Below are 24,463 nucleotides of genomic sequence, written 5' to 3' on the forward strand. Positions count from 1 at the left end.
CCTGGATCGAGTATTGGGAGAAGTTTGCCTTCGTGGAGGGCTTTTTAATGGGGCTGACCCGCATTTGCGTTGCATGTATGGAAAACCACGAAAACCATCTTCGGTTAGTCTGACGGCAAGAGGGCTGTAACCCATGATCCGTCTACCACTGAGGATATTTTACGTCAGTTCTGTGATCGCGTGCAAGATTCATATCGACCAGCCATGACTGGGATTCGAACCCAGTTCTCCTCATTGGAAGGCGAACGCTCTATCCCCTAAGCCACCGCGGCTCTACACATGATATTAAAAATTTATCTTCTGACAGAAAATGAAAAACACTGATTTGTGAAAACGCCATTTTAAATTTAAGTAAGTTTTTTCCTACTTCTCAATGGCATTCCTCCTCAATATTAATTACAAAATGTATGTTTTTTTGTGGACTGCCAGGTTAATTTTAATTTCTTTAATTGTTTTTTAATATTTATTTTGAAACAAAGCAGAGTTTTAGCGTGTGGGATAACAATTGTCAGTGACTTATTGTCTGACTGGACAAACAACAAATTTTTAGCGCTAAGTCGTAACAAAATTTGGTATAGGACACAGAAAAAGCGTAAGGAATTTATGTAAATTGTAGAACGCTATTATGATGGATGCAATTTATAACATGAATTTTCTAATATACAAGAAAACTAAATTATTCTATGATTATTTTTATTATTTTTTTAGCATTTTAAAAACAAAGGAAGATGAAACAATAGAGCAAGTCCTTAAACTCCAAGAAGAAGAAGAAAAGAAGAGGAAAAAGAAATGTTGCTGACTCTCATATCAGTTGTTCTGGTATCTCAAGTATTTCATTCTGTACATTGTTTTCTTATCGTATAGTTTATATTATTGTAAAATAAAGTATTTTATTGATTTTTTTTCCATATTTTGATGCCTTATATTCCCTGACAAACTACTCAATAAGGCAGTTTTCCTTGAAGAGTGCCTTTTTTTTTCCTTTTTGACGATTAAAAGATTCATGTTTAAACGTTTTAAGAATAGATTAAAAATAAAATTCAAACTACATTAAAAACTATAATTTACATGGATGTAAAATGGTTGTAAGTTGCACGCAAGTAACCAAAAGCAGCCTACTCTATGTTAAATAAATAATCCCAAGAAATTTAAACTGTGAGATATTACTTGATTAAACACTTCATTTCTACAAAAATGTATGAATAGGAAATGACAGTCGACATGTTTCAAACGCTCAAAAACAAGCTCCTATTTTCAAAACTTTCGAGACGTGAATGACAAGAAGCAAAAGTTATTTGAACTATAAGACATAAAGTTGCCAACGAAAATGGAAAAATAAAGGTGAGAAACAAAATTAAAAAAAAAAAAAAACCGCAGTAGCCGAGATAGGGAAAAAGATTATAAACGGAACATGAAGAAGCACAGAGGTGGAGCCACGTTATGGACAGGCGGTGAGGAACTAATGCTGTTAATAAGAGAATCGGCATTCAATTCTCTTGGTTCCTCATTACCTTTCATAGCGTGTGGAAATGCATTTTGCCCTGATTTACCCCCCTCTGCCACTGTGGTTTCTCCTGTTCTGTTTTTTCACTCTCAGCTACTGTGGCTTTTCTAGTTTTGTTTTAACTGTCCTTTTCCCATTTTTATTGGCCCTTTTACATTTTATATTTCACATCACTTTTGTTTCTTCACGCTTCAGGCAAGTCTTGAAAATAGGTGCTTGGTTTTGAGTGCTTGAAACAGATTCCTATTTATATATTTTGGAAACGAATTAAGTTTTTAATCAAGTAAACCACTCTATGATTGGTTAAGTTTTTTCTCATTGTCGGTAAACCACCCACACTTATTGCACCACCACACTAGTTCTGACAGAACGCATTATCTTGCTTTAACCAGTTTTTTCTTACAAACATGTACAACTATCAAGAAATGTATAGTATGCTTATTTTAAGATAGGTTGTATTATCTTAGATATTCAAACAAACATTTCGCCAATTTATATTTTATTTTATTTATTATTTTATTTTATTTCATTTTGATTTGGTTAATCCAATTGTAACTGTTACTATATTTATATATTTATATTTTGATTTATAAGTAGGCGTTTCATTTTTAAGTCTTACCTTGTGTACTTTTAAGTGGTGTTTGCTGGATCATTATTTTTTAGTGCTTTTCAATTCTGGTAATGATTTTCTTATCTGTCTATCCATTATGGGGCCTCGGGGCACTATCAGGTTTGGTTTTTCCACTGACAACAGAAAGGCTCCTATGTGTTTGTAGACAGTGTGTCCCCTGAAGAAGTGCTGTCTTGCAAACACACATATATTCTATTTTATTATTTTTTCCTGCTTTAAATGTTTGTTTGACTATCGAAATTAGAAATAAAGCAAATTTGGTTTTAGCTGCTTTAGGCGCTTTTCCATTTCAATTTAAAGTTTTAATACTTCGTTGTCTTTTCTTTTTTTGCTTTCGTAAATTGGATTCATTTTCTGATTAGGCTGTATTATCATTAACTTCTTCTGCAAAAAAAAAAAAAAAAAAAAAAATGCATTACAAATGATGCACAATTTGTCACTGAAAGAATGTCTTAACATAAAATCACAAATTCTCAACAAACTAAGTTTGATAATGATTTTAATCTCCTCGAAATGTTGTTTGGTAGGTGAAACTGGCGAAATCATTTCTAATCGGCATGACAATCTTAATATTCCTAATGTTTTCATTTGCCCCTTCGCCGTAATACACATCGATGATGATCCGTTAGAATAATTGAATTTCGAGATAGCATTAACGGTGAAATTCGTGAAAAAATGAATTATAGTCTCTTTAAAATTGCTCATCTCTAATTAGATGGTTTATTGATCTCACTACGTCATTACACCGCTTGGGAAAATTATTGTTAAAAGAGGTATGTAAGAACAAAATACACTCTATAACAAAAAAATCGACGCACCAAAAAGCAATCATCCGATTGCTTTGAAATTTGGTATGCATGAATGTTTTGAACAGATATAGCTGGAATGATGCTGACTGGGGACGTATGGTTTTTGTCTTTAGCGACGAATCCCGCTTCCAACTGTGTCCTGACGATCATCGAAGACGTGTTTGGAGACGCACGGGGTAGAGGGTGGATCCTGCCTTCACTATTGCACGCCCCACTAGCCCTCAACAGGGCATTATGGTCTGGGGTGCCATTTCCTTTGACAGCCGGACCCCTTTGGTCGTCATTAGAGGTACACTTACCGCACAGCGCTACGTCGACGATATCCTAAGACCTGTTTTGCTACCGTTCCTTTTGCAGCTTCCTGGGCTGGTTTTTCAGCAGGACAATACCAGACCACATACGGCACGTGTTGCTATGAACTGTCTGCAAGTTTGTCAAACTCTTCTGCAAGCTGCCAGATCACCAGATCTCTCTCCCATCGAGCATGTCTGGTATATGATGGGAAGGCGATTGCATTTGGCATGTAATGTTGATGACCTCGTTCGACAATTGGATCGAATTTGGCAGGAAATACCGCAAGAGACCATCCGGGAGCTTTATCGGTCTATGCCACGCCGTGTGGCAGCTTGTATCCTGGCTAGAGGCGGATCAACACCTTATTGAACTTGTTACTGTAATTCTGCAATAAATTATTCAATTGTTCTGAAATTTTAATCATTTACTATTCTGTACATTGTCTTCCTATCCATCAGTTTTCGTTTCAATCGGACGACTCCTTCTTGGTGCGTCTAGTTTTTTGTTACAGAGTGTAGTAAAGAGTTTTTCCTCCCAAATTTGATATTTGAACATAAAACATTTATTTACAAGATTCTATTATACTACATTTTTCTTCGTAATTCTACGAATACAAGTTTCATTATACACAGTATCTACGCAGTTCTTGGAACAGCCTTCAACCAGACTCCATTTGCAGGATTGATGATAACGGTGGGACAAATGATACTTATGGGATGATCTGTTTTTTCACACATCTCAAATTTGAATTTCTTCAAAAGTTTAAATATAGCCAATTTGGCCTCGAGTTGAGCAAACCGAGCGCCAACGCAGTTTCTAGGTCCAATACCAAATGGAAAAAAAGCCATGCTGTTTATGGATCCTTTGTTTTCTGGAGAGAAGCGTTCAGGATCAAACTTCCATGGATCAGGCCACAAATCAGGATCGTGTTGTATATCCCATATGGGAGCATAAACATGTGATCCTTTGGGAATTGTAAATTTACCGACCTGGTGGTCTTGTGCGCATGCTCTGGTAATGAATCCCGTTAATGGAGGATAAAGACGGAGAGATTCGTTGAAAACTTGATCTAAATACTGCAAACCTGCAAAAAAAAATTTTTTATAATTTTGTAAAGTAAATATCACTAATATTACTTAAAAATATTTACATAATTATTTCTATTAAACGGAATTAATGTTAGGTTAATTCAAGTAGTTTAATTTGCATCGGAAATTGTGCTGCCTACACTGGTGATCACAGTCAAAAATTAAAAATTATGTCCAAATCATGCAAAAAATTAAAACTACTCTTTTCCCAATCATAGAAGCCAAACCTTCCAAAACTTCATTGAAAAAAAAAAGTTTAGATGTCCTTACAAAAAAATATGGAATTTTTTGAGAATGATATGTGTAAAAAAATACACCTGAGGTATGTATGAGGTCATGTTTTGCAACAAAAACAACCTCATCAATAAACCTTAATTTAAACCTCATTTACACTGCATAAAATCTACCTCATTTACACCTCATAAAATCAACCTCATTTACAGATCAGCTAAACTTTGAGTTGAAATCGGGTGAAACTATCCACACCTCATATTTATTTGATTGAAGTGTAAAAAAAATAGCATTTACCTCTCAAAAACAACCTCACTTAGCTGGTTGCTCTAAGGTAGATTCCTGTCAACCTCAAAGCAACCTCAAGTGTGAATAAAACAACTTCTTACACCTTGATTATAAACCTCTGGAAGTTGACTTTCAATGGCTGTTTTTTAAGTCAACTTCAAATCAACTTTGCACCTCAAAACAACCTCAGATGAATCGCAACAACTCTTTAAATTTTTGTTAGAGTTCATAACAACCAAGATTTTGTTTAAAAATATTTAAGTTTTCTATATATTTTTAAATAATTAGAGAATTTTGAAATAACTACACCTTCTTTATCTAAAGACAGTAAGGACGAAAATTAAAACAGAATAAAACAAAGATCAAATATTTAAAAGAGGACAGCTGACATAATTTTAAAAAAAACTCAGTTGAAGTGTTAGCTAACATGCATGTTAGTCTGTTTCAATTAGTTAATTTATATATTTTCCCCTTTGTTTAACAGCTTGCAAAATCAATTTATTTGTAGAGTAACGGATTATTTTAATTAAATCAGTGAAAAAATATAATTTTTATAAGAACCTTTGCAGAGTTACATTCAACGTGTCCTAAATTAGAGTTCGAAAATTTAACTTTTTTTCCATTTCTCTTCATTTTTAAAATTAGGTAGCTTGATTATTATCATTATTGAAACTTTTCCAATCTCGAATTTATCAAATTCATCGAATTTATTATTAGCATGAATTACGATCATCTTGGGTATTGAAATTTTATATTTTGGTTTTCATAAGATTTAGATATTTCTTTATAGCTCAATCAATGATCTTATTTTAATTTTGTACCGAATGCCTAATTTGCCTGATTTGGACATAACTTACTAAAACGGGTAAGTTATGTCCAACTCTACTTAAACTCTCTCTAACAACACTCTTAAGTAAAACTCTAATTATTTACAAGATGATACATTGGTTGTAGTATTGATTAATGCTAATAATTCATATTGAAATCATGAATCAATTACATATAATTATGATAATGGAAAACAAAGAATAATGATTGTCATGAAATCAATGGATAATGATCAATGGAATTTGCAAATACAAATCAATTTTTCGGTATTATGAAAAATACTGAAACTTCCTCTGGAATATAATTATTTCAGCATCATTTTCGACATATACTTGTTATATTGAAAGAAATGGAATTAAAATTTCTTTGAATTTTCAACTTATATACCGAAATGATAAAAAAGCAGTGTAATTGTAAGTATGATTATATGAGTGTTTGTATTCATGATTCATATGATTCCTTGTTATAATCATTAGATAATCGTGACCCTGAATTAAACTATGTGTTACAGATTTTCAATTGTTTGTAATCAAGCGTATTTTTGTACTGAAAATTCAGCGTGTAGAATAACTTTCTCAATGCAGCGTGTAGAATAACTTCAAGAAATGTAGCCAATGTCATTACCTTTCTCGCCAATTTTTAATTTTACCCAGATAAAATCTCATGTGAATATCGATAAAATTTCATGGGCAAGGAAACTGTTATATTCAGCTTTTTCTTACTCTTTCCCAGTGTGGGGAGGGTAGAAATCGACAATACCAACCTTCACCTATCAAGAGGTACCTCCAGATTGATTCGAGTTAGCAGGTCTTATATATTAATGAATTGATGTTTAATAATTGTAGTGGTAGATACCCCACAATACTCCCCCAACAGAATTTTACCAGGAAAAGAATTTGTTAAACGGATACCACTATACTAAACTGCAATGTTTCTTGACAATGGAGAAATATGCTGAGGGAAAACGGAGAAAATAGTTCCTGGCGCGATGTCTGTATTTGGAGGAAAATTACGCATTTCACAATAGAAATATGATAAGTTATCTTAACCCACACATATATAGCGTTAATTTGCTATAATTTTCTTAAAATTTTATATATTTTCAGATTTACGAGAGGCTCATCGCGGAATGGTATCTTTATTTAGTTATATTTCTTCTATATAACGACTGAACTTATTTCTCCTTCTTCCTCCGCCAGCCGTGACGTCATTGTCAAGAAACTTTGCATTCTAGTATAGTTGGCTTATTTGCGAAAGACCGGCAGAGCTGTATTAAGTTCACTGGATTTTGAGAGCTCGTGGTGAGATCACGGCAGTGTGTGTGTGTGAGCTCTTCTGTGTTGCTATTAGCAGTCGAATGTGTGCAGAATCCCGTTGTTTGCAAATGAGACAAAGCAGCAACAACGTGAGGAGTATGATATATAATCACAATTAGCAAGTCAACTGTTCAAAGTGGATCATGTCACGTCTGAAGGTCATGTGAAGGTCAGCGTGTTTTATATACTAGTGAACTGATGTTTAATAACTGCAGTGGTAGCTACGCCACACCCAGTAACATATTAATCACTGATAATTACTTTGAAGAGTAGCATAGTCATAATCTTCAGCTGCATCTATTTCTTGGAAAAGACGCTCTTGCACTTCTGGATGTGTTATCAGCAAATAGAACGTAAAGCCTAGAGCAGTGGCTGTTGTTTCATAGCCAGCTAGTAGAAAGATATAAGCATTGGCGACGATCTCTTCATCTGTCATGCCAGAACTTCCTTCTGCCTTATCTGAATAATAGACATAGATTAAAAACTCAGACAAGTCTTGAATAGTTTGTTGAATTAAATAAAAAAAAGTAACTTTAAGCAATTCAAAGGGTGATTCAATTCAATCATTTAAAAAAAAAATGGGTAGCGAAAAAAAAGTAAATCTATCATTGTCTGAAATCCGAATAACAAGACTTTTTTGTTATTTCTGTATTTCACTCAGTGTTCGTTACTTATTAATGTAAATTTTTTTCTATGCGTGCCACACAAGAGATCTAAAGATTTTTCTATTCTAATGAGAGTTTTACACGATTGATTTTAGAAGACATTTTTATGCAAATGAGTCTTTTATGCCGTACGTTTCATCAAATTTCCCTCTTACACAATAAGAAGTAAAAAAATTCAATGTTACCTTTCCCAATTTATAAACTACTTGGTAATTCTCACACACAGTTCTGAAATTTAAATTTAGATACTAAAAATATTGATTAAATGGATTATTGAATAAATTTTCAATATAGGGAAAATTTTCTCGCACATTATTTTGTAAAATGCCCTTTTTTATAGTTTAATAAAACTGATTGGCAAAAATTACTGTGTGCGATTTTATTTTGTTTACTACGAGAAGTTTGCTATTACGACAAATCTTCAAGTCACCGTGAAAATGCTAATATTAAAAACACAAAAATTGTATGTTACATACTAAAAACTCCTGCTATTGCGAAATTTTTTTTTTTTGTTGACGAAAATACATTCTTTTGCTGTTTAAGTGAGCTGTAATATACGAAGAAGGCCAAAATGGGAGACATTTACTTTCATTTCTTGTGTTAATATAGCAAAAAAAAGAGACATCACTTCATCACTCAATAACCGGCGTTGAACCGCCGACCCAATTTCGAGTTCACGACTATCAATGTTCAACTCCATAGCCTTTTAATTTTGAATTCAACCCAAAAGTCAAGGGAACTTCTAGATTAAGTATTGGGAGAAACAAGCTCTCCTGGATGACTTTTTTTGACGGAACTAACCCGCATTAGCGTTACATGGAGAGGAAGACCACGAGAGCCACCCACGGTTAGCCTGACGATGAAGGGACTCTAAACCAAGATCCGTCTACCACTGAGGGTATTTCACGTTAGCACTGTGGTTGGTGCAAGCCGGATGTGGAATTCATATCGACCAGCCCTAGCTGGGAACCAGCTTTGAAATCAGCGATGCGAAAGCATTTAAGATCTGTTAAAAATTGCATGAAACAGGAAAAAAATTACTCCCTCCCCAGTGTTTTCACTGCAACAAATCGATATAAATTGCCTTCACAATGTATTAGCTCACAAAGAAGTATCATCATAATGAACTAACTGTACGCGGAGAATTGGCGCATAACCACAGATTGTAGACAATAAATTGACGCATTAGTTCAAACTAGTGGGCTGCGTCCCCTGCTCGCCAACCCCCGAAAATTGCCACGCAATCTTATGGTACATGGTAATCTTGGTTATGGTAATCTTATGGCTTCGTAATGGTAATCTTATTATGGTAATCTTATGGCTAAGTATGGTTATGGTAATCTTATGGCTTCGTAAACATAGCTCGCTCCGCTCGCTACTAACTTAGGTACATTGCAAATGCGCAAAATACTAAGAATTCAAAACAATCATTCAAATCCATATAACAACTTTCCTTTTTTTTTAAAAAAAAATTACATCTTTTTAGTAAATACTAAGTGATTAAAATAAATTTGAATTCAATGAATAACTAATAACAATAATAAAACAAATAAATTCGTGATATAAATCAAAAATTGGCAAATAAATTCGTAATATATAAATTCGTGAAAAAAAGCGCTTTCGACAAAATACTTAAATAGAGATCTATCGACAAAGACTACTCACTTCTGCCTAGCTTAATAGTATGAGATTGCAGCAGCTGATAGGGTGAATTTCGGAAGAGATCACATTTGGTGAGAATGCTCTTTCTGGTCATTTCAGTTTCCGTTTTTAAAAGCGCTATATGTTAAGCCACCTCGGATTTGGCATGTGACATTTTTAGCGGCAATCATTGGTTGATTTTCTAGCGTTGCCATTCGGGGAGTCATGAGGCATTTTTTGTCGCCATGTAAGAGAAATATATATATAGAGATAATTGGTCGTAGTATAGACTATGCGACAATATTTCTGCCCCATTGTGTGGTCTAGGCGATAATTGGTGATATATTATAATAAATTACAATATAGACTGTACTACCTTTTTTACTGTAGTCTATCATCAGTTGTAAAAGGTCCATGCTCCTAATGTGTGAGTTTTCCTGCCTGGTTCTAATGGCTTGGGTCACATTGTTTGCTATTAATGTTGACATCTTTCCAACTGTCGTGTAATTGAGGAGAACATTCATGAGTGGCCTCACAAATGGGAACATATAAGCATACTCCACAGCTCTATTGTGAGAATCATCAAGGAATTTACGTACCTATAAATTTAAAAGGAGGAAAAAAACTGCTTTGGGTGGATTTTGAAGGATAAGTTAAAAATGAAGGCAAAATGCTTTTTAATGTGACTCACGGCAACTAAGAATTCGTCTTTGGTATTTTCTTGACAGTGCGTCTTCATCGCAAATGCACAGTCTGCTATGACATCCAGCGTTAAACCCTGGACCAAGTTGTAGATATCGAATGGCTCATTCCTCTCTGCTTTTTTTGTGGCTTCAGCGACAGTAACATCAACCTGTTGATGCATAAGTCACTTCATCAAAACCAAAACAAAACAATTCATGTTTATTTTTAAATTAATAAGACATAGTTAAATAAGTAAAGGTAATTCCAGGAAATTTGGAAAACTTAAGTTGCCTGTTTAAATATTAAATGAATTTTGCACTTTTACGTGTTTTGCGTAAGCTCTGTAGTGAATTGACGAGATTGTTCAGGTGCAACATGGCGTAAATGAGTGGAAGTACATGTGGAAGTGTGGGATGCAACGTGAAAGTGCTAAATCTCTCTATTGTACTTTTTGGATAAACCGGAATGGGTTAGTAGTTGAGGCATTGAACTGTCATTGTGAAGAATAAAGGTTCGATTGCTAGTGGTGGTTTAAAGCTTACCAGTTCGATGGGTTATAACTTTTCTGAAAAGTGTAAAGGGGGCGTCTGCTCAATACTAACCACAACACCACTTTCATGTCGTTAAGACCTTGTTTCTTAAGACAAGCGCCTTCTCTGGGAGTCAGCGGGAAGTTGACGTACTGCTGACGCCAACAAAATACTGTTTTGTTAGCTCAGCGTGAGCAATCTGTCCAACGCAGTCATTATCTCGCATTGCGCATGCGTTAATAACGTAAACAAATATATATTTTGAATTTGTATTGATTTTGTTATTGTCGACCAGTGGTTTAGAGAACAAATAATGACTTTGTCCAAGAAAAAGCACATTATAGCTTAGCTAAATGCAGAAGAAGCTATGTTTAATGTAAATATCCAATTCTTGGCTGATTTAAATGATCTGTTGGACGTTGTCCGCCATTGCTTCTGTCGTTAACGTTACGTTGTAATCCAACTGCAGTTGATTCGGACGTCAGTCGTCGTTCAAGCTGAGCGTTCGATGACGTATGCTGTCTAACTCACAAATTGACCAATCAAGGGTTAGCGCTCGCTTCAAACTGACGTTTTGTAACGCCGACCTGTCCTAAGAAACCAGGCCTTTAGTTATGACATTGTGGAGCTGTATACACTCTATAACTCCTTGGCAACAATGTTGAATTGAAATTGAAAAGAAAATGAGATCAAATAATGAAGAATAATACCTTTTTTGTGACGATATTTGACATGAGTTTAATTTTGCCAGAGCTGAAAGTCGGCGTGAGAAGTGACCGAACTTCTTTCCATCTCTTTCCTTCAACGCACAGAATTGATTGGTCTATCGGTTTCATGTCTATAACCATGGCAGGACGATTTTCAAAAACATGAAAATCTTTTATCATTACCTACAAATAAAGAACAATTAACTATGAAGTTATAAAATTAAGTTTTATCCTGTTAACCTTGGAATATCTCTGCCTGATGTTTTTTTTCTCCAACCTATCTTATTAGAATATAGTTAATATGAAATAAATAATGACTAATAATAATTGGTTATTAGCCTTAGAGATCCGGTTTAGTTTTGCGAAAAATATTTCTGAATTATACGAAATATTTTGCATTGTGGTTAATACAATTTTTTTTATCACATTTACCAAAAAACGTGATTAACCAGAATAATGACCAGGTAAGCTCTAGCCCGGTATTTTCTACGTTGATAATTTTCATATGGCTTAGATCAATTGTCTTGCATTCTCAATCATTTTTTCTAATGTACCCTTGGATAATGTTAATATCAAATAAATATTAATAAATATTGATTAATTACATGTAAGAGTTATCTGGTTTAGTTTACAAGAAGTAAATTTGTAATTTCTTTTCCTTTGTATTTATGTTACTGTAAAAGACCGAAATTAGTGAATGTCGACAATCTTATGGGAATATTGACATTCACATTGTCGTTTTCGTAAATTTCCTGAAAATTCGTCTCATTATTCAGTGTATATTGGGCAATGTGATTACTGCACCATGCACCATGTATTCCCCGCACCGATATTTTTTGAGGTTAAAGGCGAGCCCGGTATTCCTTACGCTGATATTTTTTCCAAATCTGTCGTAATAGGATATTATTAATATCAAATAAATACTAAAATATCAGATAAGACGCCATAAATATTTCAGCCGTTCACGAAAGTAACCATACCAGTTTCGATATTTATAATAAAAAGTCGATATTCACTGCATTTCAGATTTTTACAGTGTTACGTGCTCAAATGTATCGAATATATATTCTTAAGTTGTGGAAATGTTTATTTTTTTAACTTTTAAAATTACAAAACTTCGTACCTTTTATTTTTGCATTGCCCATCATATTTAATCGAGGCACTCATATCTGATTTTGAAATGAAAAATATCTTCGGTTTTTATTGATAAAAATCCTAAATTTTGAGTTAACTTAGCACCACATCTTATATATCTTATCTATATTGATTTAGTACCAAGTTTTTCAATCTATAATAATATCACGAAGTCAGATTTTTTATATCTATATCTAACCTATTTCAATATCTTATGTATCTATATATCTTATCTAGATTTATTTAGTAGTACCACGTTTTCCGATCTATTATAATATCACGAAATCAGTTTTTTTTATATCTATATCTAACCTATTTCAACATCTTATATATCTATATATTCTATATATCCTATCTAGTTAGTAGTGACACGTTTACCAATCTATTATAATATCACGAAATCAGATTTTTTATATCTATATCTAACCTATTTCAATATCTTATATATCTATATATCTTATCTAGATTAATTTAGTAATACCACGTTTTCCAATCTATTATAATATCACAAAATCAGTTTTTTTCATTAAAATCATTTATCTATATTTAAAGTACCACATTAATATTAATGTAACATATTATTACTTATTTTTAACTCCATTTTTTTACTTATTTTTTAAATAGGGTAAATGACTAAAACCCCTGATTTGTTAATTTATTATTAATTAAGCACAATATTTATTTGCAATGCTTTGACACTAAATAAATAATCCTACGAAACTGAAGCGGTAAGATATTTTTAGATTAAAAACTTAAATCGCTTCAAGAATATACAAATTAAAAATAACAATCGGCACGTTTCAGTTTTTCATTGGCAAGTTTACGTTTTATAATTCAAATCACTTTTGTTTTTCCTCATTCCAGTTTGGAAAATGGGCACCCGTTTTATGAGCACTTGAAACATGACGCTTGCTATTTCCAATTTTGTATATTTTTGAAGCGGACGAAATGTTTGATCTAGTATTATGCTTTGATGCCATGTCTTAAATTATCCACTGATTTAAGAGATTTAAATCATTTATTGATATCTTCCTAGCACTGCATTCCCTACCTGTTTTAAAAATTTGCATTCGTGATAGTTATTAAAATTATAAATTGATATTTAGGCAGCATAATTTTTTCTTAACTATATTAAAAGCTCAAAATTATGATAGATATAAAAATTATTAATTGACACATTGTTAGAACTATGTCCTTTTTTTCCTGCTTTACAATTTTTTCATCATGATAGTGATTGAATGTTATGTAAAAGTGTGAACGTGAACATTAATTATATTCTTATTACATATTTAGTATTCCATGTTTTGGCAACAGCAGTATTTAGTATTCCATGTTTTGGCAACAGCAGTTCTTGTGTACGATATAGATTTTGAGTTTTTAGAATAACGGTGTGTGTAAATTTTAATAAAGTATTGATTTGATTTTTCTTTTAAAAGTTGTTTCTTACAGGATTAACAGGCAACTGTAATTAATTTTGAGTTTTGAGTTTGAAATGGCATTTTTATCCCGACTTCGCAAAGATCAGTTACGTTACGTAGCTAATGAGTTATCTGAAGATGCTTCGTCTACTACTTTGAAAATCCCTGACTTGAAAAAGTTAATATTGAATAGCGAGAAATACGATGAAGAAATGGTTCGAGGAATGGTAGAAAATTTAGTTGAAGACGCCGAGCGCCTTCGTCAAGAAGAGAAAGAAAAAGCCGAGCGCCTTCGTCAAGAAGAGAAAGAAAAAGCCGAGCGCCAACATGCATATGCATTGGAAAAAGAAAAAGCCGATCGCCAACATGCATTGGAAAAAGAAAAATCCGATCGGGAACATGAATTGGAACTCAAGAAGTTAGATATTGCTGCTAAAACTTCAGAAGTAGTCGAAACTGAAGTAATAACATCGTCGCCAAAAGTTGATTGGCAGTCACAACTGAGAAAGTTTTCTACGAGTAATGAGGATATCCGCCAAGTTCATTGATAATGCCAAGATCAAGTTCATGAGGATAATGCCAAGTTCATTGTGGATGGCATGTTTAATTAACCAGTTACCAAGTGAAATTGTCCAAATGATAATGAGAGAACCAGAAGAACAGTCAGAAAATTATGACTATGTTAAATCTCTTTTGCTTAAGTGCTACAGACTAAGTCCTGAAAAATTTAGACAACTTTTTTATTCTCATGAGAATACTGATGGAAAGTCATGGAAAGAATATTACCACGAGCTTGAAACGTATTTTAATGGGTGGACTGCAGGACTTAAAATAAGTAGTTTTGAGAGTTTAAAAGACCTGATCATCACAGATCGAATGAAAGCTCGGGTGCCGCCAGATATACGAGAACGTTACTTGGATCAGTGGACCCATATAATTTCACCTTATACATTAGCTGAAAAGGTAGATGAATTTATTGAACTCAAAGATGTTTTTAAGAATCATATTCAGTATAATAATAAATATAGTAACAATAAGTTTTTGAAAGAAGAAAATGTCGCCAAAGGTGAACAAACAGAGCCAAGTAGAAGTACAACTAATAATCAAACTGTTTGCTACAATTGTTATGATACCGGCCATTTTGCCCGTGATTGTGTAAATCCAAAACGTCCAAAGTTTTGTACTGCCTGCAAAACAGAAGGACATGGTACAAAGGAATGTCCAAAGATAGCGTCTTTCCCATTAGTCAATGCAGTTTCGTTTTCACCCAGTTCCAGTAATAGTACAACGAAGAATATTATCATAGAAGAAGTAAATACAAGTGCTCTTATGGATACCGCTGCTGATATATCTATGTTAAAATATAGTTTTGCACAAACGCTTAATAAAAATATTCATAAAAATATAGTTACACGAATTCGGGGTATTGGAGGTGTAAGGAAGTCACTAGGAATTATCATACTTAATGTGACTATAGACAGGGTAAAGCTGAAGGAAGTTCTGTTTTATGTAGTGACTGATGATACATTTGAAGGCCCGGATGTTCTCATCGGGAAGGACATCATTGACGCACCCGAGATAATAATGGTTAGAAATCAAGGCAGGTCCAAGTTAGTTCATGTGGAAGACCTGGATTTTTTGCATGATTTCCAGATTAATGAAATGCCTGATAGGGTTGTGTTGAAAACCCTCGAAAAGTTCGTGATTGAACCGCGTACAGTTCAATTGGTAACGCAAGATCTACTACCAACATCAAATGACTACGTAAATCCAACAAAACTGCAAAGAAATGCACAAGAAAAGATAAAAAGGAATTATGACAAACATCGATGTGATGCATTTAAGTACAATATAGGTGACGTTGTGGTCGTAAGACGATTACCTGAACAAACTGCCTTATCTAACACTAAAACCCAAGTTAAGTACAGAGGTCCTTTGACAGTCATCAAAATATTACCATCCGACACTTATCAAGTAACTGATTTACGCGCAGTTGGACAAGGAAGAAGAAGGCAACATAATTATACGACTACCGCCCACGCTTCGCAAATGAAACTATTTCATCTGGTCAACGACGAAGATCCGTGTGATGATGGGGACAATATTACTGGAAGTAAGAAAAACTTCATTGCTTGTGAGCCCATAAACGACAACAATAGTACAAATCAATGCAACGACGATCCAAATAAAAATTTAAGCCAAGATAACAGTAGACCAAAGAGGTGTAAAAGTGTGCCGCTTCACTTGAAGGATTATAAGTTGTTTCGAAGGGACGAGATCGTCCAAAAGTCAGGATGGTCGAGTGTAAAAGTGTGAACGTGAACATTAATTATATTCTTATTACATATTTAGTATTCCATGTTTTGGCAACAGCAGTATTTAGTATTCCATGTTTTGGCAACAGCAGTTCTTGTGTACGATATAGATTTTGAGTTTTTAGAATAACGGTGTGTGTAAATTTTAATAAAGTATTGATTTGATTTTTCTTTTAAAAGTTGTTTCTTACAGTTACTCACAATAACCACTGACTTATTTTAACATTCATAAATCGTGATAACAAATTAAATCATTACAACATTCTATAAATTTATACATTATCTATACATTACCTAATACATTATCTAATACACTATTATCTACTCATTATCTAATCATTACAGCCTGTTACAACATTCTAACTATCATAAATTGAAATTTACTTAATACAGAATTTTCTTGACTCCTTTTGCATCTTTAAAACAGATAATGACGAAAAAACGATCGTAAATTGACTTTTACTTAACACATTTTCTTACCTGTTTCAACATCTCTAAATCATTTATGACAATAAATGGTAAATCCCCCATGTAGTATCCGAAAACATTTCCGTATTTCTTTAACCATCCAGTGATAACACCATTCGGAGTTGGTTCTTTTTTAAGTTGCTCAAGATTACCAGTGAAGAAATCTGGTTTGGGTCCTGGAATGCCATATTGTTTCAGCAATCTATGCTTTTTATATCTGCCTATCGCCCACTTTGAGACAACTAGTGTTGTATAGCAGAGGATGATCACCAAAATGCTCATTATAACTGCCATTTTTCTGATTGAGTATCTAAATTGAATTAATAGCATAAATTAAAAATTAATTTCTGTCTCTTACGCATCTATATCATTATGTCATTATTATTAAGCTAATGTCTATCCTTTTCGCTAGTCTAACATCTTTTTTATTTTAATTAAACAAATTTTTTGTATTTATTTGCAGCTTTAAAATCATGTTATTAAAAGAATGCTTGTTTCTGTCCTATGCTAGTTTCTGCTGTCTAGTATGTCAGCTTCTGTCGTAACTATCTTTACACTTAAACAAATGTCTGTCTCTATCTAAACTTTAATATTCTGTCATGATAATTAAGCTAATGCTTATCCTTTTCTTAACATTTGTATTCAGTTATTATAGTTAAGCATATTTCTAACCTTTTCTTCACTCTATCATTGTTTCATTTTAATTAAGTTAACTTTAATGTTTTCCTCGGCTTTAATATCTTATATTTATGAGAATACTTGTTTCTCTCCTATTCTAGTTTCTGCTGTCTAGTATGTCAATTTCTATTGTAACTATCTTTACACTTAAGCAAATGTCTGTCTTTTCTAGACTTTAATATTCTGTCATGATAATTAAGCGAATGCTTATCCTTTAATAACTCTAACCTAATTATAATTAAGCTGATATTTTCCTTTTTCGTTACTTTCTTTTTCATCTTTCTTTTTCGTTACTTTCTTTTAACATCTTTTCATTTTAATTCAACAAATTTTTGTCTCTTTTGTAACTCTAAAAGTTAAAACCTGTCATTACAAGTAGGCTAACTTTTGTACTTTTCGTAACTATAACATTATGTCATTTTACTAAAGCTATAATATGTATCCCTTTCGTAACTCTTAAATTCAGTGATTCTTAATTTTTTTTGACTTTATCGTATTACAATAACAATCAAAATTGCGAGAAAAATTACTGTAACCATCTTGAGCTTTTTTTATTTTATTTTTCTGTTTTATTTCGATCTGAAGTAATACCAAATATTGTTTTTCGAAACATTTTTACATTTTATTTTATTGCTTTCAAATGTGAAAGGCCCACGTACCACTTCATTTAAGGTTTACGAACTTAAAACTAGACAAAATATATATACTGTTAGTTTTTAAGAAAATCAAAATTGAAGGTATTGTTAGGAGAGAAAATATATGATTACGCAAATATCATACGAACGTTTCATTTCTCAGAAATTTTAGTTGGCAGCTATTTAAACATTCATCATTTAACACTTAAATGCCGGTTCAATACAAGTAAGCAGATTAAAGTAAAACTGAATACATTCATAGATACTTTTTTAAAATTTCGTATGATATGAAGCTCTTTTTTTTCCTTCCTTTTTTAGATAATCACAATACTTAAAAAGCTTTTTGCGAAAGATTTTACATTGTGAATCAGAATATGAACAACAGATGAAGCTTTTAACTTGAACAACACTTGTAAACATCACGCTGAGCCTTAAATCCAAATATTAATATTGTTTATACGTTCTGGTTGCTAAAATTATTTTAAAACAATTTTATTAACCCTTCGACGCAAATAGAATACCAGTGTCGTCCCTTTTTTTTGGCTCTCTAACTACGAGCAAAAATATATTTTGGTATTTTTTAAATAAAAAAAAACAGTCTAACAGTTTCTAAAAAAAAATTGTTAGTTTATTAGAACTGAAATATGAAATCCAAATAAAGTAGTTTGAATTTTTTCCCCACTCATATTCAAGACTTTAATAATTGATTTTAGGAAATTTCAATGATGAATAACTGCTTTTATTAGATCTAAATAACTGCAAATTTGAAGAAAAAAAAAAGTTATTGTTAGGAAGTGAGCCGTGATTGGAAGATTTTACTTTTAACGCATTAAGAGACGCAGGTGTTCAATGCTACGCTCCTTAACCATAAGTTATTAAAATGCTAAATGTAATATTTTTCACTTATGTAGTACCAAATTAATACAAAATAATGGAAAATATGCTTAAGAAAATTCTGCGTCAGAGGGTTAAATTAAGAGTAAAACTTTATAAATTACTTTGCTTGGAATATTGCTTCTGTAAATTCTGTGAAAACCTTCTACTATACAGTGGAGTTTTAATTAAAACTAAATGATTTTTAAAAAAGAGAAACAGATAGTACTTACCGAAAATCAATTTAAGGATGATCGAAACTAAAAAAAAAAACTATTGTTTTTGGCTTTTTAACGTTAATGACAATAGAAGATAAGACTGTACGATAGTTCACTATGACAAGCAAAACTGTTGATTAGAATAAATAAAGTTATGAGACATCACAGTAGAAAAAGAAAATCTGAAACTTGGTGTGAATGCACTTACAATTGGAAAAGAAATCAGCTATTTTATTCACTGGTTTATCTTAAAGTTTTCTTTATTAAAAGGGTCGCATGCACCTACTATCTAAAAATGCGTATGGTTTACACAAACCATAATCGATTATCAATTCTGCCATTTATTTCTGAAGATAAAAATATGTATGATTAATATATGTATGATATTTCTGTTACTGTATAGTTCTGTGTATAAATCAATGAGCATGATTTACACAAATTATGATCTTTTCATTCTTCTGCCATTTATTTCTGAGTATAAATATGTATGATAAATATGATATATATGATATTTCTGTTACCGTATAGTTCTGTGTATAAATCAATGAGTATGATTTACACAAATTATGATCTATTCATTCTTCTGCCATTTATTTCCGAGTATAAATCTGTATGATATTTCTGTTACCGTCTAGTTCTGTGTATAAATCAATGAGTACGGTTTACACAAATTATGATCTTTTCATTCTTCTGCCATTTATTTCCGAGTATAAATATGTATGATATTTCTGTCACCGTATAGTTCTGTGTATAAATCAATGAGTATGGTTTACACAAATTATTATCTATTCATTCTTCTGCCATTTATTTCTGAGTATTAATATGTAAGATGAATATATGTATAATATTTCTGTTACCGTCTAGTTCTGTGTATAAATCAATGAGTATAGTTTACACAAATTAAAATCTTTCGATATTTTAACCATATAATTTTGATTATATCAATATGCATAGTTAATACGAAGCATAGTTGTTAGATATCTCCTTTATCAAATAAATCTGTATGTAAAACTAAGATTTATGAAACTTATTATGAAGTAAAAGTAGTGTGTATATTCAGAGGTAGTATTTTCAAAAAAGGTGTAGTATTTTCAGAGTATGATTCTCCTGAAAATAGAGTTCATGTAATGAGTAAACTAGAGTATTTTTTAAATGGGACTTAAAATGATTAATATTTCTATCAAAACCGCTTTTAAACTACGCTCTTAAATTTGATAGAATATTTTATTCTTTGTGAATAAAATAAACATCTCAAGATTGCGTAATTTTCCCACTCTCCACAAACGGAGAACCTTGCTTTTCCCTACGATAGTAAGTATCAGTGAGAATTCGGAATATACTGGCGTGGAGAAAAAGCAAGATTTGTGGATACCATGGTAACGGAGAAGGGAAAAGTGATGAGAGTGGGGAAATCGCGTACATTGAGACACTTATTCTGTGTACAAAGAGTATGGATGAAGTTTGTTACTTTCAAATTATGGCCTTTGCTTATATATGTATCTAAAAAATTATATATATAAATATTTTTTTACTGTCGAAGGTTAGTAGGCTAGTTCTGTAAGACTTTTTTCTTTATCTTTTTCGTTTAAAACTAATTTGCGATTCTTTGTGTGCATAGTTTTCATTTCTGTCTTGACAAGAGTTAAAAAAAAAAAACGGATTAGTACTTTCACAATATGATTCTCCTAAAAATGTAATAAGCAAAATAGTTTATTTTTCCAATGGGGTTAAAATGATTCATCTTTCTATCGGAACAGCTTTTAAACTACACCCTCAAATTTGATAGAGGATTATATTTTTTGTAAATAGAATAGGTATTTCCAGGTTACGTAATTTTCCCACTTTCCCCGTATTTCCATTTCCTTTCTACGATATCACAAAAACGGTAAACCTTGCATTTTATTTTATTTATTTATTTTTTTTTTTTTGCAATAGTACGTAGCAGACCCGTGATGGCTTAATGTGGCCATCACGGCTCTGCTACGTTCGCCTTCTAAAGGGGTGAACCGGGTTCGTATCCCAGGGATGGCTGGTCGATACGAATTCCGCATCCGGAATTCGTATCGATCAGCTAATTGCACGAATCATTATGGATTCAATTGCTGAAAATAAAAGTATAAAATCATCAAAACTTATTTATTTGTCAGCTGAAACTGAAATGAGCTCCAAAACAACATCTATTGAGCGTAATAAATACTAAGAACACATTTAAAAATTCATTTTTAAAAGGATTTTTTTTAAAAAAATATTTTTTAATGAAACACCCCTTATAAATTTTCATTGAATAGAAATGTGGAACATGATATATTTTCGGACGCCTTAAATCTTAGCGCTAGATTTTGCATAGAAAAAAATTGTTAAGTGTGTAGTTTTAAAATTATATGAAAGCTAAGTCTATATTTGAAAGTTACAATATACGACATTTTCAGCTTTATTATAAGCTGAAAGCCTATAAGTGGCAATTGGAATGTTGTTTTAATTTTAAACACTCGATTTCTATCAAATAATTTCAAAATAATTCGGTAAGCGTTCGGTGAAAAACTTACTAAAAGAAATTAAAAGAAAGAAAGATGGAGAGAACCTGTTCTTCAATTTGGAGATATTTTTTGATTAAATTTATCTAGAAAAAAAAATAAGAGTTCGAAGTAGCAATTAAGCCTTTTCTGGAATAATCAAATGACTTCAAGCACCATTAATTTCACACTGGACGAAATATGCGTGCATTGATTGACTAAAGAGGTGTGTACTTAATCACTACTTGGATGATCCTGATAACAGGTATAAAATAACGCGTAATAAGACTCTAGTACAAAATAACACATAATTTCGTAACTTATATTTCTTAATGAAGATAAAATACTTATAACGGAAGCTTTTCCCTCGATTTTTGTTTCGCCGGTTGTAATAATTATGTAGAAATACCTTGCCAAATAATTCGAATTAAAAGTCGATAGGCTGAAATAGGCGATATTGGAAAATAAATAATAAAATTCTGAAAAAATAATTATTAATATAAATGTTCGACTTTATTTTAAATTTTTAGACATTTACTGTTATTTATGATTACAAAGAAAACATAGTTCAAAGGTCAAACAGGCAAAAAAAAAATTATGATTTTAATAATATGTGTTTTTAATTAGTATTGTAAATAGATAATAAAAAATATAAACGCAGACTTTTAAAAAAAATATCACAAACGGAATTATAAGGCTGAAATTTTAAAATAATGACATTTCGATGTACTCTATATATATATTTACTCTTAATATATATTTTGCATACATATCTTACATATAGTGATATAATATATAGCTTAATATATATTACTTTGTGAGAAATTAAATTAAAACATTATTCACATCAGATATATGTCAATGTATATAAAGGATGTTCCACAAACTACTTTTTATATATATTTTTAGAATCCTTGTCAGAAATGAAAAAAAAATCATTACACAGAATGTACTGAGAGCAATATAAAATAGTAAACACTCTGAATTAATTCTGATTTAATGACTGGATTTTCACGTAGTAGCCCTCACTATTAATGATTCGAAGGTCTATTAATTAGTGCAGACGATATTTTAAAATGCGAAATAAAAAGCTTCCTTTCCCTTAATAAATATATATTTTACAGACTTGAATTAATGACCTTCAAAATATGCAAATTTGCAGCAAACTTTAAAATATGAAACCAAAAGTTTATCATAGGAACTGATTAGGCAAATCAAAACATTTTGAACACATTTACAAAACTTTTTAGTCAAAAGATGAGACGAAAAGAACTACTTTTCATAATTATGTATACTAAACAATAGACGAATATATTTTACATTGGTAGGTATATAAATTTTAAAAGCAAATTTAATCTACAAAATTTAAAATGACAAAATTCAAATTTAATTTTAAAGGAAATTGAATAGTTCTAGAGAAATTTGTAAAAATTTATAAACAAGATTTATTAAAGGTGGCGAAGTATGGGGCAAGTGAAATTACACTTTAGGTACTCATCTTTCGAGCGCTCTTCTGCACAAGGTATGGGACCCATATTTTCAATATTACGTTTTCGAGGCCAAAAATCCGAATCCGTTAACAGGGTGAGTAGCCAAATTATTCAACAAAAAATAAGCACCTTTTAAGCACTCAAAAAATATTTTTAAGCACTTTAAAAAAATATTATTAGGCAGGGTTGGAAAGATTTGACAACTGACGGTTTTATCTTGTTTTAACCATCATGTCAAAAAAAAAAAACTTTTGGCATTGTTTTTGACAATTGTCAAAAATAATGAAATTTTGAGTCATGCAAAATGAATGGCGTTTTCATATGCTACGGACTGACAATATGCCCAAAATAGACTGGGGTTGAATTAATTGTGAAAACATTGAATAGAACAAATGTGAATTACTATTATTATTATTTTTTTTGCATAATTCATAGCGAAAAACAAATGTTAAAGGGAAAATTAAGCACTTTTTTAAAAACACCCAATGAAAAAAGCACCTTTAAAGGTTTTTTAAAAACGAAAATCGAAAATAAGCACCTTTAAGCACTTTTTAAAAACGCTACGCACCCTAGTTTAAAGAAAGGTATTTTTCCTAATTTTTTTTTGTCTAGAAGATTCACTCATTAAATCGAAAAAATATTCTTTTTTCTTTTTTTTTTGCACATAGTGCATTTATATGGAGAGTGTTCCACAATCCATTCCTTTAAATTCGTATTTTTAAAATTCTTGTCAAAAATGAAGTAAAAGCATTTTTTTACAACGGGCGTTGAGCTGCAGATAAAATTTTGAGTTTTTGTCTACCTATGTTCAACTCCATAGCCTCGTAATTTTAAACTCAACCCAGAAGACAAAGATACACCTGGATCATACACTGGGACAAATTAGCCTTCGTGAAGGACTTAACCGCACTTGAGTTACATGGAGAGGAAAAATCATAAAAACTTCCCAACGCATTACTTCCCATGACTCGTTTACCACTGGATATTTCATATTATTACTGCTGTCGGTGAGAACTGGGAACAGAATTCGAATCGACCATCCATTGTCGGAATTTGAACCTCTCTCACGTCATTGGGAGGAAAGCGCTCTATCAACTGAGCCACCGCTGCTCAAACAAAAGCAGTATACTCACCAGGGGTTAGACATAATTATTTAAACTTTCGTGGACGTATTTTTTTGTCATTCAATAAAAGAAACGACATTAAATAAGAGCAATCATATGACCGAAAAGGATTAAACGTAAAAGCAAAACATTTACACATTGGGAGTCGCAAACGCTTGAGCGAGGAAAAAAATTGTTATAAGAAATCTGACTAATCATCAATTATGTAGGCAATATTACAAACATCAATATATGTTTGATAACAGAAGACAGAAGGTAAATACGGCTTAAGATTACATACGGCATTTATATTTTCGATGAAATTTTATATTATTATATCGATGCCAATTTTGACAAATAATCTAAAACTAAATAGGAAGGGAGGTGATTAATAGACACACT

At 31.9% G+C, this 24,463-nt stretch overlaps 2 protein-coding genes across 3 annotated transcripts in view; one reads left to right on the plus strand and one right to left on the minus strand.

The window, feature by feature from the left end:
- Nucleotides 1-908, plus strand: part of LOC107449220 (EF-hand calcium-binding domain-containing protein 4B) — a 49,904-nt gene extending 48,996 nt beyond the window's left edge. Inside the window, exon 20 of the mRNA XM_087166233.1 lies at nt 709-908. Within this exon, the coding sequence (XP_087022359.1) occupies nt 709-799 (91 nt within the window). The 3' untranslated portion in view covers nt 800-908. The remainder of the gene's footprint in view (nt 1-708) is intronic.
- Nucleotides 909-3,777: 2,869 nt separating this feature from the next.
- On the minus strand, nt 3,778-19,254 carry LOC107445789 (cytochrome P450 3A2). 2 transcript variants are annotated; one of them, XM_016060270.5, is made up of 7 exons: nt 18,971-19,254; nt 16,564-16,861; nt 11,220-11,399; nt 9,987-10,148; nt 9,672-9,894; nt 7,251-7,448; nt 3,778-4,322 (listed from the first exon to the last, which is right to left on the minus strand). In XM_016060270.5, the coding sequence occupies exons 2-7, from the start codon at nt 16,843-16,845 to the stop codon at nt 3,874-3,876; spliced, it is 1,494 nt and encodes a 497-aa protein (XP_015915756.3). In that variant the 5' UTR covers nt 16,846-16,861; nt 18,971-19,254; the 3' UTR covers nt 3,778-3,873. The 2 variants fall into 2 exon arrangements, with proteins under 2 accessions (XP_015915756.3, XP_087022368.1); XM_087166242.1 differs by having other exon boundaries at nt 18,863-18,978.
- Between the last annotated feature and the right edge of the window lie 5,209 nt (nt 19,255-24,463).

The sequence above is a fragment of the Parasteatoda tepidariorum genome, chromosome 1 (genome assembly GCF_982258835.1).
Source record: "Parasteatoda tepidariorum strain Cologne lab strain chromosome 1, Ptep-v5.0, whole genome shotgun sequence".
Taxonomy (NCBI): Eukaryota; Metazoa; Arthropoda; class Arachnida; order Araneae; family Theridiidae; genus Parasteatoda; species Parasteatoda tepidariorum.